At 34.7% G+C, this 19,301-nt stretch overlaps 1 protein-coding gene across 3 annotated transcripts in view; it reads right to left on the bottom strand.

The window, feature by feature from the left end:
* Nucleotides 1–3,841: 3,841 nt before the first annotated feature.
* PPP2R5C (protein phosphatase 2, regulatory subunit B', gamma) overlaps nucleotides 3,842–19,301 on the bottom strand; it is an 85,912-nt gene continuing 70,452 nt past the window's right edge. For 2 of the 3 annotated variants that reach the window (XM_010583951.1, XM_010583949.1), the window contains 7 exons: nucleotides 18,894–18,947; nucleotides 16,019–16,189; nucleotides 15,327–15,454; nucleotides 13,713–13,814; nucleotides 11,507–11,579; nucleotides 9,390–9,506; nucleotides 3,842–6,531 (listed from right to left, as the gene is read on the bottom strand). In XM_010583951.1, the coding sequence (XP_010582253.1) occupies nucleotides 6,400–6,531; nucleotides 9,390–9,506; nucleotides 11,507–11,579; nucleotides 13,713–13,814; nucleotides 15,327–15,454; nucleotides 16,019–16,189; nucleotides 18,894–18,947 (777 nt within the window). In that variant the 3' untranslated portion in view covers nucleotides 3,842–6,399. The remainder of the gene's footprint in view (nucleotides 6,532–9,389; nucleotides 9,507–11,506; nucleotides 11,580–13,712; nucleotides 13,815–15,326; nucleotides 15,455–16,018; nucleotides 16,190–18,893; nucleotides 18,948–19,301) is intronic. The other variant, XM_010583950.1, reaches the window with a different exon arrangement.

Genomic DNA, 19,301 nt, shown 5'->3' with positions numbered 1-19,301 from the left:
TTTGTGCCCCTGTCCCCCCCCCCCCCTTCTTACTAGAAAGGTAAATTTTATTTCTGACAAAAATAGTGGTACTCATCTGAATATTCTATTTACAGAATACTGAAATCATGTTTAATACAGCCTATTTCCATTTTCTGAAGTCTAGTTTGCTCACACCCTATCATTCTTCTACATGCAGGCTGTTTTAGGATTACACTTCATATGAAAACAAAGAGCTATCTTTGCTAGGCTACCTGAATTCCACCAAGGCTACCCCATATCTGGTCTTGCTTCACTGCTTTCCAAAGGGTGGAGAATTATCTACTACTTCTATCCATGTAGTAAGTGTCAGTACAGGCCAAGCATCCCAAAAACATAGGTTAAATCAACATCCTGGCATTCAGGATGTTCGTTAAAAGGGTGTTGATAATACTCTTAAGCAGCCTAGATCCATCTCAAGTGTAACTTGGCATCTCTTAGGTTAGCTCAAGCTATGGTTCCAAGTGCTAGCATCCTCATTCTTCTAAAACAGCCGTCTTCTGCTGCACCAAAATGTCACAAAATTTTTGTGGCTTACAGAGCAAGATACAGTATTTCATTGCTGCAAAATTGCTGCCAGGAAAAAATATGAATAAGTAAGGAAGTAAGAAGAAGAAAGCATAACAGAGATAGGAAATAAGAATTCAAGTAATTATTTATATACATTGCTGCTGAATTGCAGAGAAAGTAGGGTCAAAAAATGCCAGCAAGTCTCTTCTTACTGTAGGTTTTAAAACCCAAAATACTCCATGTGCGACAAGACTTTATGGCATAAAGAACAAGTCTAGGATTCTGGTATTTAAATGCTATGCTACTTGCAACTAAAAGCCAGTGTAGGTAAGACACTTTGTATTCCTTTAACCACTTCAGCCTTACCTCCTGCACCAAAGGGAGCGAGAAGAAGATGTTGTAAATTAGGTTAAAGAAAATCAAAGCAAAGATAAAGTAAACTAACTTTTTGCACAAGTTCTTATGTTCAGTTAAAGCCTATGGAGAAAAAAAAGCTTTAGCTTGCTCAATCAGGGTGAAAAATAGTTTGTCTTGATCCATCTCTAGTTAATTATGAATGTCCTTTTCTTGGATACACAAAGGACCTGGCCCTTCTCACAGGTATGTGAGAAGCCATTGAAATCAGCCATCCAAATGGCAAGATTGCCAGTATGACACATTTCCCCTATAATTCAATTAAAAATAAGTATTTCAGAGAATGAGAACTAGGACTTGTCAAGACAGACAAGATCTGCTCCTGGCAAATGCCATACAACGTAAGTAGAAAGAAAAGCTTTTGCGTAAGTTACAAAAGAAACAGCTTCAGCCAAAAAAAAACCAACCAAATGACTCCCCCCCCTCCCCATATTTAATAGTAATTTAGTAGTATTTGAGACCAAATGCAAAGCAAAAACCGCAAACAACTAACAATCGGAGCAAATCACTTGCTTTTCCATCTCTAAGCCTCTTGCACCTCTAATTCTACAAACAGAATACTAGAAAAATTACTAGCCTTCATGCTAGCACAAACCCTCTTAGTGTGGTCTTCTGGATCACAAAACCACCTAAATAGCTTAAGGCAATTATGCGAATACCCTTCTCCCCGTTGTAGCAAAACAGTGGAAGCCCTCTCCCCTCAACACCATAGGGTTGATGCTTATGAATCTTCATGCTTTGTGCGTACAAGTCATGTGCTTGTGCAGGAGTGAATGCAGTCCCAATATGAGTGGGTTCAGAGAAAGCCACCCGCGGTCATGCTGCTCTTCAGTTACGTGAGGAAGGAATAATGTATTATATTCTTTAGCTCCACAGTAAATTCTCCCTTGGGAAATTTTTCATACAAAATTTTTAACTACATTGAAGTTTTATTTCATAAGGTAAAGACAGCTCAAGCCAAGCCTCATCATATAAAAGAAACTATAATCCAAGGAGACAGCGATATGGTAATTTAGCTATATGCAGTGAAAGTCTCCACAACCATTATGCATAGTAAAGATTCAAGGACAGAAATGCTCCACTTTTAGGTGGGCGGTCCATAACGGGATCCAGAACAATACTTGGGATAGCTGTGATTGCAAGTTATCTCCTCTAAGTACACTGTAAGGTACTAAAATAGTTTCCATAAAACAAACCGACAAAACTCCAAATACAAGCATACTTGTGCTACACTAGCACCTTCCTTTCCACTTCTAAAAAGCCAAACCAAGCAAGCAATGCCAAAAAATGTTGTTGGTCAAAGCCCCTGAGCTCAATTCCCTTAGAAATGATTAAAGCTCACTTGCTAACTCAATAAGGTATTTATATTGAAAAAACATCACTACTGTCAGTATTTTAAAACATTACATTTTGAGAGGTATTTGACCCTAATTCTGTAAACTGAATGACTGAATCCACCATTGTTTCAGTATCTAGTTTTTGATTCATGATTAAGCTTGGGAGTGCATGTGATGAGTTAACTTCTGAGCTTGTGCAAAAAACTCTTTCAGTATGCAAATGCTTAATTTATAACTCAAGTCAGTAGTTAGATATTGATCCCAGGCTTACAACTACCCCCCCCCCAACCCACTACTTACTGAAAGTCAGCTTTATACAAGTAATTTCCTTAGTTCTTTTGAAGACTTTTATGGATTCCAGACGGAAGACAATTCCTACTGCAGATTTTTTCCTATGTACTTACCACCTGACCATTTATCACCTACCACGCTATAATCCCCGATTTTATGGCTACTTTGCTTGAAGCCTGTCAATATAGGAAGCGCTACAGGGTGTCCTGGTTTCAGCTGGGATAGAGTTAATTTTCTTTCTAGTAGCTGGTACAGTGTTGCATCTTGGATTCAGTATGAGAATAAAGTTGGTAACACACTGACATTATCAGCTGTGGCTAAGTAGTGTTTATAGCAAGTCAAGGATTTTTTTCAGCTTCTGATGCCCAGCCAGCAGGAAGGCTGGAGGGGCACAAGAAGCTGGAAGGGCACACAGCCACGACAGCTGACCCAAACTGGCCAAAGGGGTATTCCATACCATGTGATGTCATGCCCAGTATATAAACTGGGGGGAGCTGGCCAGGAGGGGCAGATAGCTGCTTGGGGACTGGCTGAGCATCAGTCGGTGGGTGGTGAGCAATTGCATTGTGCATCACTTGTCTGGTATTTCTCTCCTTTTATCTTCCTTTTCGTTACAATTATTATTTTATTTCTTATTTCAATTATTAAGTTTTACTTGTTTTCAATTCTCCTCCCCCTCCCACAGGGGCAGAGGGGAGGCGTGAGTGAGTGGCTGCGTGGTGCTTAGTTGCTGGCTGGGGTTAAACCACGGCAGAGGGGAAAACATGATGATATGAAAGGTGCATCTTTCATAGCTGTAGATTGGACATTTATGAAATTCCTTTCAGTAGTGATAGTTGTTCTAAAAGTTAAGTCTGCTTTTTCTACTGAACATCCATCCATTACTCCAGTTTTTCCACTAATGGCCTTTCCATAAATTTTTTTTTTCTTTTGTAAAAGTTATGAAATTATTTTAATTTGTACAGCCAATTCTGCTAACATAATCTGAACACACCCCCAAACGCCCTGTGCTACATTTAGTTTCATGATGAGCAAGTAAAATTCACATGTTCTTTATTTGTCCATATAATACACCATTTTTTTAAAGTTTTAAAATTAGATAAAAGCATATTAAATGGCAGGTGTATGAAGTTCTTCAGAAACAATGCCAGAACAAAAAATTGAATTACAAAATGTTAAAAAATATGTAGGTACATTTGAACTTAACATTCCACTAACGCATAATGTTACAGATATTGTCTAATGAAAAATAATTGTGCCACTTACCTATTTTTGCTGTTTCTAGGAACTTTTTATTCTGTACATAGGACAATTCTGTACAAAATATGAAGTCTACATTTTTATTACTTATTACCATAAAACAAGGTACAATGTATGTACAATATTAAAATGAAGCCATACTAAAGCCACACTAAAAAGACACTTGTAATATTACTTTTGACATTCCTGATGTACAGGTGTTAATTTTGGAAAACGGGGGAAGGTGTCAGACACAGAACTTTATGAAGAACAACAGTCACCAAAACTCTGCTTTAATTTTTCTTTTTACTTTGGATGTATTAGTTTTTGAATGGTTTAGTACAGGATAAGAAGTATATCAATATTGATAATAAACATGCTAAACCATTACTGGTGATAGATTTTGGAATATTGCCTAAGCAAATGTTCAGTGGCCCAAAACTTCTAATAGGAATTTATGGTGAACTTTAAACCTTTAAAAATACCATAGTATTTCCCTTTTTTGGTGAGTGTTTATCTTCAATAAAGAACAGAAATAAAATCTAGACAGTGAAAGATGTTCTTATACGTTGAGCATCACACAATCAATCAAACATTGATATACAGGTTTTTTTCCTTGGGTAACATAACTCCTTTCAGCAACCTCTTGCACAAACATACTGAACACCCAAAATCAAAGGTAACTGATAATCTGATAATCTACCAGCTAAAGATGGAAGTTCAAACAATGGTATATCAAAATACATAGACACTGCTTTACACAATTAAAAAAGCACCCTTTTTCCCTCAAAAGGAGAAGGCATCTTTAAACTGTTTTAATATAGTTTATCCTAATGGTAAAGCATATTCTTTTTCAAGTTTTACAGGAAATGTTTTCAGACATGGTGGACATTCCACTTAAATTTGGGTTGGTTGGTCTTTAAATTTAGTTGTTGTCAGCCAATATTTACCACCCACAATTTTCTTCCAATAGACAAGGTAACAAATACTGGAAATTGAATGTTAAATGCAACCAACAAACAGCAGGCACTACATCTGCACAAGGTTACTATGAATGTCTGCTTTGCGCAATTTTTTTTTTTAATGGATGCAGGAGACATTATACTTCCTTAAAAAGTAAAACAAAACTATTTTTAAAGAAGCCACGTTTTTATCTCTTTATGCATCAAGACATTAAACATTAAGTTATATCATGTTACTGCCAGAGACAAAAGAAACTAATCACCCATTTAGAATAGCAGAACACATTTCAAACAGCTTGTAAGCAGGATAAGTAAGTCAAAATACTGGCCACCCTGAGAGAAATCAAATATTGAAGACAAAGCACTATATTTTTAAAGAGATTTTCCTCCCGTGCTTTTCCATCTACAACAAAAAGCTCATTACATGCAAGTAATCTTGTGGAATATATAGCAGCATTTGAAGATCATCAGCAACTCAGATGCATTTTCAGTTCACTTGTGAGGTGTATTTGCAGCACATGTGCTCTTTACAACAACAACAAAAATATCTTCACGGTAAAATTATGGTCACTATCTCCTCAGCTCTTACTCATTTAAAAAGAAGCAGAATGGAATTCAAGGGTCCGTTCTTTTTCTTATTTTAATAAGCTTGTGATGTTGTGTTTCCTGAAAGGTTATGTTCATCTTTCAGGTAAAAACTGATGCAACCAAAATCACACATAGTTATCTGCCACAGAATATTGAACTCCTAGAGCCCAAGAAAAATGCTGAGTATTAAGAGCTCAGATAAGGGAGAAAACAGTGGAGGAGTATTTTATTGACTTGAAAAAACATAAAATGGAATTTTATATTCAGTCTATTCCCAGTTATAGTAAACAAATTTTCATTTTCGGAAAAATTCTTCTACCAGTTCATATCTGGAATACTGGTGCTGTATTATACACTAAAGACCAGAAAATATGGCTTTAAATATACATAAAGTATTTGGACATGGTATATATAGATAGATATCTTTATCCTAAGTAAAGGAGAAATAAATTTACAGAATTCTTAGAAAGGAATGATGATTGAGGATTGTCATGAAAGTTACCAGTTTGTAAGCCAAGTTTTGTAATATGAAAGAATAACTGTGTATTTTCAAAACTGCTGGTATATTACAAGACAGCAATAATGTGGAAACAACTGTAAAATTGAGAAATCCTAGAAAAAGTTTAATACTTAAATTTGAAATAATTCTAATTTTGAAAACACTCATTTATCATTAGTACCAACTATTGGTCATTCACTTATTTAGACAGAAAAGAGTTTATAGAATGCTTTTCTCAAATATGACTATAAAAACTGCATGTTATCAGCTAGCTGGTACTATGATAAACACCTCCAGGAAACTGTGTCCACTTCATTACAATCAACCCAATATTCTGCATATGGAATTGGGTAATTTACCATTGTTTGAACTACTAATCTTGAGCTGCATACTCTATTAAGTTATTGCCTACAGAACTGGGTTGAAGAAAGCTTTGACTTTGTGTGTAACTGATTGGTATGGCACAAAAAAGTAAGTTCTACAGTAGAACTGAGTCCAGAAAAAAAACTTTTCCTCCAAAATAATATTTCACTGTAATAGTTTAATGCCCATCATGTGATATTAATTCATCAGCTCTGCAATGTGATTCCAAGGCTTTCATGGTATAGATATCCTGAGGCAGTTCTGACTTGCGTCGCACAAGAGGACGATCTTTCTTCTGATCTTTCTGTGCCTGAAATAAAAATAGAACAAAGTCGGCCAAAAACATTAATTACTAAACAATTACTTAAAAATATTTCTTGCACATCAGCATGTTCATTTATCAGAAAAGAAATAAAAAAACCATGGGAAAAAGTTTATACTTTCTCCTCTTTACCCCACCAACTACCCAGTTTCAAGTCTTGACTTTTTTTTTCCTAAGAAGAGAGAAACAACTAACAAATTCTAAGCTATTAGCAATCATGACATTACTACGATTATCACTTGATAACTTTAAAAAATAATCTTCTCACTTATTTTTCATTTTGTATGTCTCTACATGTGAGATAAATCATTTTAAGTTTTTTCCATACTTCCAATTACGCTATTCATGTATCTGAAAATTTAAGGTTCTGCTGTACTATTTTACTGATGTTCTCTCAAAACCAGACAGTATTCCTATCAAAGTATCTTTAAACTATATAATAGTGTCCTCATATAGTTCGTACGTCTCTCACCTACCCCAATTTGCCTGTTAATGTTGTTTATTCATGTTCTTCTATAAAAAAAGTCCTTAAAAGAACTGACTGGCTTTTACTTAGCCATTGATTTACTAGCATGTTCAAACAGTCAGTCAGTCATGGTGGTCAAATTTTACTGTAGCAAAGAGTATTCACTAAAAACGCTTACAGTCTGGCACAGAAAAAAAATCCTGGTCTGCTTTCCTCTGTCATTCCATCACCTCTTCACTATGGACATTCTGCTACATTGCTAACCTCTGGCATAAACCTTACTTTCAGTGAAACCATACAGATCTTTACATAGTTCCTCACTTTGGAAGTTTTCTGTTTATTTTAAAAAACAACAACAACTAAACTGTCCTTTTGACTTGCTTTTTTTTTTTTTTAAAACTGATAATGGTAATACCTCTTTTTTTAGCATAAATTTCTGATGGTACTTAGCAAAGAATACATAACTGTCTTTCCACTCAAAGACTCATCCAAAAATGCTGCCTAGCTTGCTTTCTGCAATACCCTAATCCTTAATCAATCCTTTTCCTGCCTAGTGACCCAGACTTGTCAATCCTCTTGCAAGCTTTATACTTCTCACAGATTTCTCTAAGTTTTTCTAATAACAAGAATTTCTGTTTCAAACCATTCTATTAGCTCTGCTAGAACAGAATCTTTATCTTTGAAATGCAAGCTTACAATCTTAGTTTGGGCTGCCATTACTATTTGCACATTTTATATTGTGGAATACTGGCCCAAATCCCGAAACACTTCCAGCAGCTGGGACTGGAAACTTTGTTCTTAACTGCTTGTCCCAACTACTAGTATATAGTCATACTTCAGCTCCTCTTATAGAACTAATGTTAGAACACTCAGAGTTAGGAGGTACAGGTTTTAATTCCCTCTGGCCAGGATGGAAAGTGAACCAAGGTCTCATAAATCTTGAGAAAATGGTTATGCGCTAGGAAATAGCATAGTAAAAGGTGGACACTACTGTCAATACAACTCTAAGATTATTGAAAAAAATGAGTACTGCTTAATCTTGTATGCATCTTTCTCCACTAGAACTGGTTCTATGCTCTGGAGCTAGTGAAAGGAGGCCCCTCTTCCCATCACGTGGGCCTGGCTAAGCTATCCAAGGCCTAAAGAAAGGCAGAAGTTTAGAAACTTTAATAAGCCTAGTGCTCCTCACTGACAAGCTCCGACCAGCATTCCCATTCAGGGGAATGCTACTCTCATTCATTGCCCTGGATAGGCATGTAACTCAGCCACTGAGATTTACGTGTAATGCACAGGGTTCCACTCCAGAGAAGTGCTTAAACAGCCATCACTGAGCATGTCTTGGAGGTATTCCAGCATTTCTTTTGATTTTGACCTTCATCCAAAATGCCAGAGTACAAATAATAAATAAAAAATAATCTTGCAGGATAATGACACTAGAATTTTAAGAAAGTTATAGAGGAGGTTAGGTTGACCATGTGCTTATTTTCATTAAATTTTGTTTGATACATTAGTTCAAATTAACAGAGTTTATCTCTGATCTCAACCAGTTTTTCCAGCTCCAGATCATTTCTCTGGTCTTATACTTTGCTGGATTTAGAGATATTCATATTACTGATATTTCTGCCAGACATCTTGGTGATACTGCAATGCTCCCTGGCACCTTTCCATTTTCCATCAGGTCCAAGTTTAAATCCCTAGTTTGAATGTCAGGATTCCAGTTCCAGTTTACTGAAGTTAAATTAAAAACACCTGAAGATTACTAAGCATTAGCTAAAGACAAAAAGACTGGAATGACCTTGAGAGTCCTTGCCCTGTAGTACGCAATGGAACATGACAGATGGTGGACTGAGGAAGACGACCCAGAGTGGTCAAAACAAATGCACACTTCACACATTTTTTCAAAACATAGTAGCTTTAGCCACTAAGGCGGCTCTGAATAACAAACAAACAAAAAAAGTCATCACTAGAATCTGACTGTATTTTATACAAGTTTTCCTTATGAAAAACCAAAACTGTTATATAGAGAAAAGAATAGAACATGATGTGGTAGATTTTAGCCATATTTTTAACTATCCTTAAAGCATAATCTTTGTTCCTATCATGACACAAAAAGCTATTTCTAAGTGAAAAGAAAATGAAACCTTCTGTAGAAGGAATGTCTAAGGAGACCATACAGTAGATTCAGAGGCATTAGAAATTTAACACTGTATTGCTGGTTGCTACAGCATCACCTAAAAGTAGCAGCTCTAATGAAGTTTACTACTTTAGGATATATGGTTACAGGGCTGAAAAATACAACCCATGTTTATGTCTATTATTAACAGTCGCTTAAAAAAAAGTAATTCATAATTTAGAGTACTTTATCTTCACATGGCTTTACCTGACAAGCCTCTTCTTTCACTGTCTTTTTCAGCATCTGCAAATCTTCAATTAAAGGCCCATCTGTTTCCATTGCAACAGGACTGTTCATCAAACTCGTATCACTATATGTTGGGTACTAATAAAATGCAAAGTGTTAAAATAATAATTCTTAGTAGTAATACCTAAATACTAAGAGTGTATTTGAGCATTTGAACGATATGATTAGTTATTTGAGATTAGCTTCAATATCTTATGCTTCCAGGCACCAAGTAATAAATTTTAAAATGGAACTCCAATACTTTCACTTGGCAGAAACGTCCTGTTGAAAAACAGTCAGACTACAAAAAATATGTTTTGATTATCTGAGATTGAATTTTAAAATATTCAGATTTTGACAATATTGAATGTCTACTTTGGCAATCATTTATCTGAAACATTATTAATGCATTGTCTAGTGATTTGTGAACAGTGTAGCAACCCAAACACAATGATTTAACTTTCTGGTGCAATTTTGTGTTGGACAAGAGAACGTACTGTTAAAAAAACTGACAGCAAGGATTTAATGAATATAATTATAATGATCTAAAATCTTAAAATGTATTCTTGTATCATGCAGAGTCAGAAACAGCTCTGAACAACAAGAGTTGTCAGTAATTAGACAAATTAAAAAGTTAATAGAAATCCCAGGGAAAAAAACCCCAACCTTAAAAATCCCCTACATAGAGTGCTAAAAACATTTATATCCTTACGTCAATTCAGTGGAGCACTCAGTGTTCAAAATAATTTTTATTTTAAATTGCTTCCAATTATTGGCTCTCTTCAAGCATACTATGCAGAACGTACTGTATACAGGTTGTGTTAACCAGTTTCAGAAAAAGTACACAGTTACAAAAAATTACTTGGTAAGAAAAGGACATTTACACTGTAGAACTCTAAATTTTACTACTACAAGTCAACTCCTTTATTTAGCCAGACATGCAATAGTTCATCATTTGTGACAGCAAATGACCACGTATATCAAGTACTTTTCAAGCAAGGCTTTGGTATGGCTTATCTGATTAGAGGAACATTTTGTCACTGAAAGTCAATTGCTGCTTTCATATGAATGGCTCTTTCTTAATTTAACTGATCTGTTGTCAAATGACATTTTGTTTAATTTTAACAAATTTTATTTGAGCGGTTTAGTAATTATTCCCTGAGAAATGCCACAAGAGGTAGAAAACATATATGAAATTCCTCCTTCTTAGAAAAAAGATGACACCATAAAGTATCCCACTTCTGTTTATAGAGTACCATTACTCCATTCTCCACCACTTTAAAACTCAGCTAACCATGTTGGAAAGATACAGTACAGTAAGCTTCTTACTGCAGTATAGTAAAATTCTGGCTGTGAAGCAATTGAAATGTTTGGGGTTTTTTTGCCCATAGCAGCAATCAGTATGATTGAGATAAAGGAAAACTGGCAGCATTCTCCAGGCAAATTAAATAGGGGTGGGGGGTGGGGAGAGAAACAAACCAAGCCAAACCATTCCCTTCTCCCATAATTTCAAAATATAATCAATAGTCTAAAGGACCTTTGTTTCTTTATCAAAATTTCAGTTACATCAAGTAATGCCTGACAGGATGTTTTCATTTTACTAAGAACCTGAGGTGCAGGTTCACCAGAAGACCGGCCCAATGCAGGTATGAGAACAAATGCAGCAGACAAGAATGCACAATATTACTTTAATCCATTTGACACAGAGGAAAACTGACCAGTCATAACTCACAGTTTGCAGAAAGATCTCTTTTGTAATATATTGTTTGCAAAACAGCTTTTCAAGAGAAACCAATTATGGCATCTCTATATTTTCCATAATTTTGCACAATAACTTTTCAAACTGCAATACAGTATACCTCCTATTATAAGAAATGGAAAAAAAGTACTTCATATCATACTTTTCAGAAACCCTTTTAAAAAAAATAATTACTTGCACAAGAGAAAGGTTACAAATTTTAAAAGTACTTTTATTGTGTCTTTCATAATACAATTAGTAAAATTGCTTTATTTCCATAATCAGTCAGACCTGTTTCTCCCACTGAGATTTAACAAAACTAAAGTATTTAAACATGAACATGTTAATCTTTTCTAAATACCTGGGGATTTGATTTGGCTAGATTTTCTATTTTAACCCATGCTTCTTCCCGTTCCTTCAGTTTTAGCTTCTCTCTGGAGGGGGAGGAAAAAAAAAAATCAGAAGCAAAAATGGCAAAAGAAGCTTGGTGAATCTTGCATCACAACCTGTATACTTACTTAAGCATGAAGAAATATACTATAATAATTCAAAAGAATAATTTATTTAGCTATGCCTGTTTCAGCCTACTGCCCAAAATATCACTTATACACCTTTGACAGGATAGTTTGCATCATATTGATACCCCACGATCACAAAGCAACATTAAAAGGGAAAAAATTTCTATTTTCTTATGAAAGCACCAAACTGCTGATACCAGTTTATCTTTAATAACTGTACATTGTTAAAAGTTAAAATTAAAACAGAAAGAAGTCTTGATCTATGTTGAAAGTGTGTTTGTGTTTTACAATATTTGAATTCTATATTGAAACATAAGAAACTAGGATCCAATCATAAAAAACAGGCAGAGATTCTTACCATCAGCCCAACAGCTTCAGGTAATAGTTTAAAGGAAAAGGCCCAGAGACATTTTGAACTGAACTCTAACAGAGAAGTACCCGACAAAACCACACTCATTCAAGGAAGTCACAAGCCTATAGGGATGACATGGGATGCTTTTATTTTTTTTAAATTAAAGTAGGAAAGGTTTGTTTCCTTATGCCTAATGTAATTAAAAATGGTAAAATCTAGGGGTTTTTTTCCTTTCTTACAGATAAACAACTTAGTGGAGACTAGAATGAACACCTGTCTTTGAAAGGTTGTAGAGTTTAAAAGGGCTCTGAGCTTAAGACTGCTAAAAATGCTGTCAGGCTTCAATGTGTAGATCAGGTGATCCAAACGTTAAAAAAAAAATATGAGCAGCTATATTCAAACACATACGCGATTTGCCTCCAACTCTCAATTAAGTTTGGGCAGGGGAGGAAGAACTCTTTAACCATCCCCTTCTAAAGTTCTTGTGTGTTGGGGGATTTTTTGTTTGTTTTGTTACCATGCCACACAGCACTCTTCCTGTCTTAGCTCACACTCAAAATGCCACCCCAAAAAACAGAGAAGAAAAGATTGCGTTCCCATTTAAAAGGGATTCTACTTATGTGCCATGAGGGAAGAGAACCTTACATAGTCTTTTTTGAAGAAGCAAACGTTCACATTTTGTTATCTATAAACACGCATATATCTTAAAAATTTGTTATACTGCAAGCTCATTTCTACTTAAATTGTAATAAGGAACTTCAAAACTTGGACAAACCAATCTACATTAAGAATTTGTACTATGTCCAGCATATTGGTTTAAAATAGGTGTATAAGTTGAACCACTACTTGAAGAAATCCCTGTTCACTTTGAAATTAAAAATAAAATTCAAATCCAGGTATTTTCAGTACCCACTTTCTAACTATGCTCCCCAGCCCCTAAGATGAGCGCCAAACCATTAACACTTCTGACTTCTTGATCTCACTTTAGTAAGCTTTATAATAAATACACTGAATATTCAAAAAATTATGTCTATTTAACAAAATTGGAAATAGAGGAACAGACGATAAGTGACTTTATAATCATAAAAGCTAGCTGCATTTTTGGGCATAAACCAGAAACATTCTAACTTCCAAATCCCTGCTCTGTTCACTGGCCTATGCAAGAGTAAACTAAACGCTGCAGGATTCTTCTGGCAAATAACGTACAAATGCCCTGTATTACAGTAGACTAACAACTTTATTTTGGGTAATTTTTAGAAAAACATGCACATATGCTCACACACAATGCAATGCTGAAAAATACTTGGAAAAGTGTTTTGGGAAGAACTGAGTGACAACATGAAAGAAAATAACACTGGGTAAATAAAGCATGCTAAAATAAACACAGGATGTAAACTAAACTGTTTAACAGATCTTTTACACTGGGCTACATGACTAGCTGTGTCCCTCTCAAAAAATTAATTTTTAGGAAGATGGTGACCCCCAGCAGTATTAGGTCAAAGATTACATGAAGCATCCTATTCTTAAGAAGATTTTACAGTTCATATATAATAGGAAGTTTCACCAAGTTGATTTTGAGACTGCTGTACTGTAATCAAATGGGCAACTTCCCACTAAAGACACAGTAGTTTTTCAGAGCTAATGCACTCTGAACGAATTATTCAAGAACAGACAGACACACTGACATGAAAACTTACTTCAGTTTTTCTGCTTTAAATTGCTGTGTGCAGTCATCGAACAGTTTTTGGTTCATCTCCATGAAGAGTTTCAGAGCATTGTATATCAAGCCATGTATTGTCCTATAAGTAAAACTTCTGGTTGAAACTCAGAGTACTTTAAACTTTGAAATCTATTTTTTCTGGTCAACAGTAGCCAATAGCCTACATAACTGGAAAATTACATCATTTCAGAATAAGTGGAAACAAAACTAGTTAGTGGAAGTTTCAGTTTACCCTCAAAAGGGCTAATGCAAGTACTAAAATTACCAACTTTGAATGCAGTTCTTACTCTGTAGTACTACTTGTCACACTTTTGATGTTTGAACTTCATTTTTAATACTACGTGTATCAATACAGGTCTAGTTTTGAAATTTAGTAGCTGACACTAATCAAACTAGGGTTATTAGAGAGAACGCACGATGATATTAAAGATCTTGATATAAGTAACTTACTGGCAACTGACAAATTCAAGGAAAAAAAAGTTAGTGATTAAAAGGAGTCTAGAAAAGACAACATTCATTTTGAAAACTGCCACACAGCAACAGCATAATTATGCCAGGACTTTCAGAAAAGTGTTAGAAAAGTGAAGTGGAAAAGATCAGAAAAATTGAACAAAAATAGTCTGCTTTATGAAGCACTTTTACAGAGTAATTTACAGTTCCAGTCTGTAGTCTATTGCTGATCATTAAATCCAAAAAGCAATTAGTTAAATGATTACTTTGTATCATACATGTGAGTTACAAGCAAGAGTGCAGCTGTACTGGGTAGTATGACTTCTGCTCAGAATAAAATGAATGCATGGCCTTGAAAGCCAGAAAAAACAACTGACAGCAATTCATGTTTACTATGTAAAATTGCATCACTGAATCAGAATTTTATTTATGAGTACATTATTTGTTACTGCTTACACCTAGTGACAGTAACCAATCACTTCAACATCACTTTATCTTCCATTTCTTTTCCTGTGTTTAGTAGCAGACTGATTAGTCATTCTTGGCCAACCCATCAGCAGTCCTCAATGCATGGCCAGTGTCAGACTGTGATACTTTCACCATCCCAGCAGTTGCACAATAGCTCAAAGAGGCACTTTACAATGGAACAGCTGCAGAAAGGAGCTGACCAGGACTGTTTTCATGCATAAGTATTATGTTATTGTGGGGCAAAAAGTGAAAATAGTCAATGGAGAAAGAAAAGAAAACAATAAAAAAAAAGGAAGGGAAAAATGACCTGTTTTACAACATATTCCACTAGAATGTGGAAGAAATGCAAATCAGCAAAGAGGCTAGAGATCAGAAACCAAAGTTAGTCTTTAGAAGTATCTGAACTACAGATTAATGCTAAATTTGCTTCATATTAATAAAAATGTGTTATAGATCAGTTGCACTACAACACTGTTTCTTGTTTAATGGAGGAAGGAATGTTTAAAGGAAAAGCTACCTTTCTAAATTCTTAAGACTTCCTAGTCTCCTCCTTATCCAGCAACTTCAATGGCATAGAATGAACAGCTCAACACGCTGTTAAAACTAGCAACTCAAATATCTGAACCACTTTTAAGCCTAAATCTAGGCTTTTATTTGTACAAGCGCTTCTTACTTGTTCCAATGCGTCTTTGAATTCCGGTACAAGGATGGAAACATGATGGGTAAAATCTTTGCTGCGTTATCACTAATTAAACTCATAATATATTCATTATTCCAGTAGTATAATGCTCGCTCCGCAACCTAAGACGACATGAAAAAACGAACACTTCTTCAGACAATCTCTTAAAGAGCAAATAATTGAAAAATTTGGCAAATATAAGGGAAAGGTAAGAAAAGTTGCAACTTAGATTTGGATTTTTCTAATGCAAATGGGAGTCATGGAGCTGATGGAGAGATGGAAAAATTGCTTTCTCATTGATAGGGATATGATTCAAACTATAACCTATGAACTCTGAAATTCAAGCAAAGAATGGTTTCCCGAAGAAATAGTATCTGTAGAACTCTACTATAAGCAGTGAAATGCAAATACTATGTACTGAAAGGGTTCAAGTACTTCTGAAAACAGTGAGCTTTTAAGCTTTTATGTTAAGCATAACACTGAAGTGAATCACCCAATACGAATGCACATACCGCATTCTTGAAAAGAAACGATAAAGCTAACGTTTGGATCCCTAAAATTTGAAACAGAATTGAACACTTTCTGCAACAAATAGAATTCACTACTGTGAATAATAGTAGGTAATACCATTAACAAGTCTGCTTTATAAGAATCCTTTTATTATTGTACATTCAGTAAATACAGACCTGAAAGTGTGGACTGGACACACATTTGGCTAGCTGTCTGAAAAGAGGCTCCATAACTTTTACGAATTCAGATGGTTCAATCACATCTAGAATTTCTTCTAGTTCATTTAAAAACATGACTTCTTTTGGACTGTGAGTCTTTGGCCAGTATTTCAGCAGTGCCATTACAACCTGCAGAGACAAAGTGAACACAATCTTCACAATAATTTGACTTTGCCTCGCACTAAGTTATATTTAAGTAGTCTGATATTTTAAACAGAAGACAAAATGCAGATTTCTTGTCCCATGTGGCAGCAGTGATCAGATATGGTTCAGTGTTACAGAAAGAACTGTTAATAGGTCTAAAAACACTTCTTCAGAAAACAAAGTTTTAAGTGTATAAGACACGTTCAAAAATAATAATCAAAAGACTATAGAAAGTAACCTGAAATCTAACTTAACATAATCAAAGTGCAAATTTGCTACTATGCTATGGGGAAAATTATCTGCCACTTAAGTGATAGCAGCTTTCAATATCTAATTTCTTGGAGGCATACTCTGAAGCTCAAGAAATTAAGTGCTATCATTATATTTTAAGAAAAGATTTACTACAAATATCCAAATCGACAGGTGACCGACTACTCCAGGCGTGTTGCTCTTAAATGTTGAGTTTTATTTAATTGACTATATTACTATAATCACAGACTTATCTTTCTTCATGATTATTATTTACCCAGCTTGCTGAAGCACTTTTTGCCTAGCAAACCATGAATATCCAAAAGACGGGGAGGGGGAAGGAAAGGAGGAAGGGAGACAACTAAAGGATCCATTAAAATGTGACAAAAGGAAGTTGTCTGCCAGTTGGCTCACAACTCTTCAGAAAGAGTCTACACATCTGTGGGAAATGTTTCTGAAGTCTAATTGAAAAACAAACTCTCTCATCTATTGAGTATGTAAGTAGAAGAATTTAAGTCTGAAAAGTGGTACTAGTTCAGCAGTTAAATACATTCGGACATTGTATTTATTAGTGGAGTTATCAGTTACATCATAATTTATCCAAGGATCTTCAAAAATACACAAAGAAATATTGAAGAAATAATGACTCTTGTACTGTTAGCAATTTCTGATTTAAGGAAAATGCGAGTAGACTCAAATGTTTTTGTTATGAAAGGATGATGATTTTTTCCCAAAGATGTCAGTTTTCAAACCAAAGTGTAATATTTCAAAAATTTTTAATTTTTTTAATTTTTACTATAAAAACTGTTTTCCATCTGTGGTAATTTGGTGCCAAGCAATATTCAAATAAGAAGACATTTTCCTTCAAAGGATATTTAAACCATGTTAGATACTTAAAAATGACTGGCATAGCACTCAATCTTAAATTTAGGTATTTTTGATGAGAACTTAATACAACCTTGAATGTATAAGTTTATAAATGCTTTTGTTTTGTGGTTAAGGATTGAAAAGCCATATAAAGAACAAAAATATGATAGTGTTTGTTTACTCCTAAATGTAGAACTGGAGGAAAAAAAAGCAACCCAAACAGTACAGACTTCTTGAAAAAAACTCTTTAAAAATAAAGTTTATATTTGTCTTCTCATATAGTTTAAAAGTTGCAACAATCCATTCACGTTTCTCTCAGATAACATTTTTTCCCCCTCTCATTTAGGCAAAAAACCCAGTCCCTTTGTTTTCTGAAATGGAGGACATTTTTATATAAGTCCATCTTTTCATATTTAAAAACTATAAGCAATATTTAGTATCATCACTGACAAGACAACTCACTTAGAAATCAGTGCATCTTTCATGTATGTATTATTTAATCACAAAAGCAGACACTGTGACCTCAATGAAACCTTGGGGAACTTATGCAGATTTTTTTAGTAATACATCAAAATGTCTCTCATGACAATTATAAGGGGAAACAAAGCATTTTATTTTGTAATGACCAGAATTTTTGAAGGGGAACTTAGTACTTTGGTGATGCATGTGTTAAGTTTTTAAAGAATGTTGTAATCATGTACTAATTTGGGACCAAAAAGGGAAACAGACTTGGATGCATATTAGTTCAGATTTGTACTAGGAAATATGTAACATTCTAGGTGATGTCTGGAAGAAAGCTAATATTTCAAGATCTCATATAGCACGAATGACAGAACGTCTGAGATTTGATATCTTAGCAAATATTAAAAGCTCCAAGTAGAAGAGAGCTCTTGCTCAGCTGCATAATTCATTTGTTTCAAGAAGCCCAGTTCCCATTTTACAATAGAAATGGTTGTAATCTAATACTGTGCACTTTCTTTGGTAGCAATCCTTTTACTGATTGCTGCTTAGAGATTAAACATATTAGTTCTTACCTAATTAATATTCGGTGTAATGAGGCAAAACACTATATACTATTGAGGACAATTAAAAGTATTCATCTATGCAATTATGTGCAGCCAGACCATAGTCTGGTTTTGTCTATGGTCCAAACTTGGTAGTCATGAACAGGATCTGACTCAAAAGTCTTGCATCAGTAGGTAGCTCCATGTGCCAGAAATCTGTGTTCCATCACAACGCCAGTCTCTCAACAGAGTACAGTTCAGGCAAGCTCATTTCTGACTAAAATGCTTCTGGATCAACCATCTCATATCCAGTCAGTCAGAACAAAATAAGCAGAATAAACTCTGGTCTGTTTGTAAAAGGTATGCTCTTAATGTTATTTTAATTCATTTTGGACATCCCAAACAACTGTTGGAAAAACTGAATTTGATAGATCAAAATGGTTAAATATTTGACTCTTCCTAATAAAAACAATTACATATCAATATTTTGTTCCACAAACCTCCTTAAACAGTCTACAGATGAAAGAGGTATTAATATTCCAAAATATATAATAATAGCAAGAACTTACTGGTTCTGTAAGTGTGCTGTCCTTTTCTAAAAATTGAACTACACAGTACGCCAGCTACAGTAAAAGAAAAAGATTTTTATTAATGCTCACTGTGAAACTGAATACACTTTGAAATCACTAGCATAAGTGGAGAACACTACTGAATTAAAAAAAAACCACAATAGTTTTTCTGTAATTTTACAAAAATTATTTGGCAGACAATATAAACAACAGAAGGGTAAATATGCTTTACCAATTTTTCCCAACCTTCCCAAGTCTCTCCTTGCCTTTTTCTGGGTTATAATATAAACACATAATTTGATGCTTTGTTTTTAGACCTAGTACTTTGCATTTCAGCACAAATCATCTTTTCAAACAGAATTTAAAAATCACAATCTTGTCCTCTAAAGTGCTTTCCATTCGCTATCG

This window comes from Haliaeetus leucocephalus, unplaced genomic scaffold, assembly GCF_000737465.1.
Source record: "Haliaeetus leucocephalus isolate CR32 unplaced genomic scaffold, Haliaeetus_leucocephalus-4.0 Scaffold932, whole genome shotgun sequence".
NCBI lineage: Eukaryota > Metazoa > Chordata > Aves > Accipitriformes > Accipitridae > Haliaeetus > Haliaeetus leucocephalus.
The sequence above is the reverse complement of the archived record's forward strand: the minus strand, read 5'-3'. Positions and strand labels throughout refer to the sequence as shown.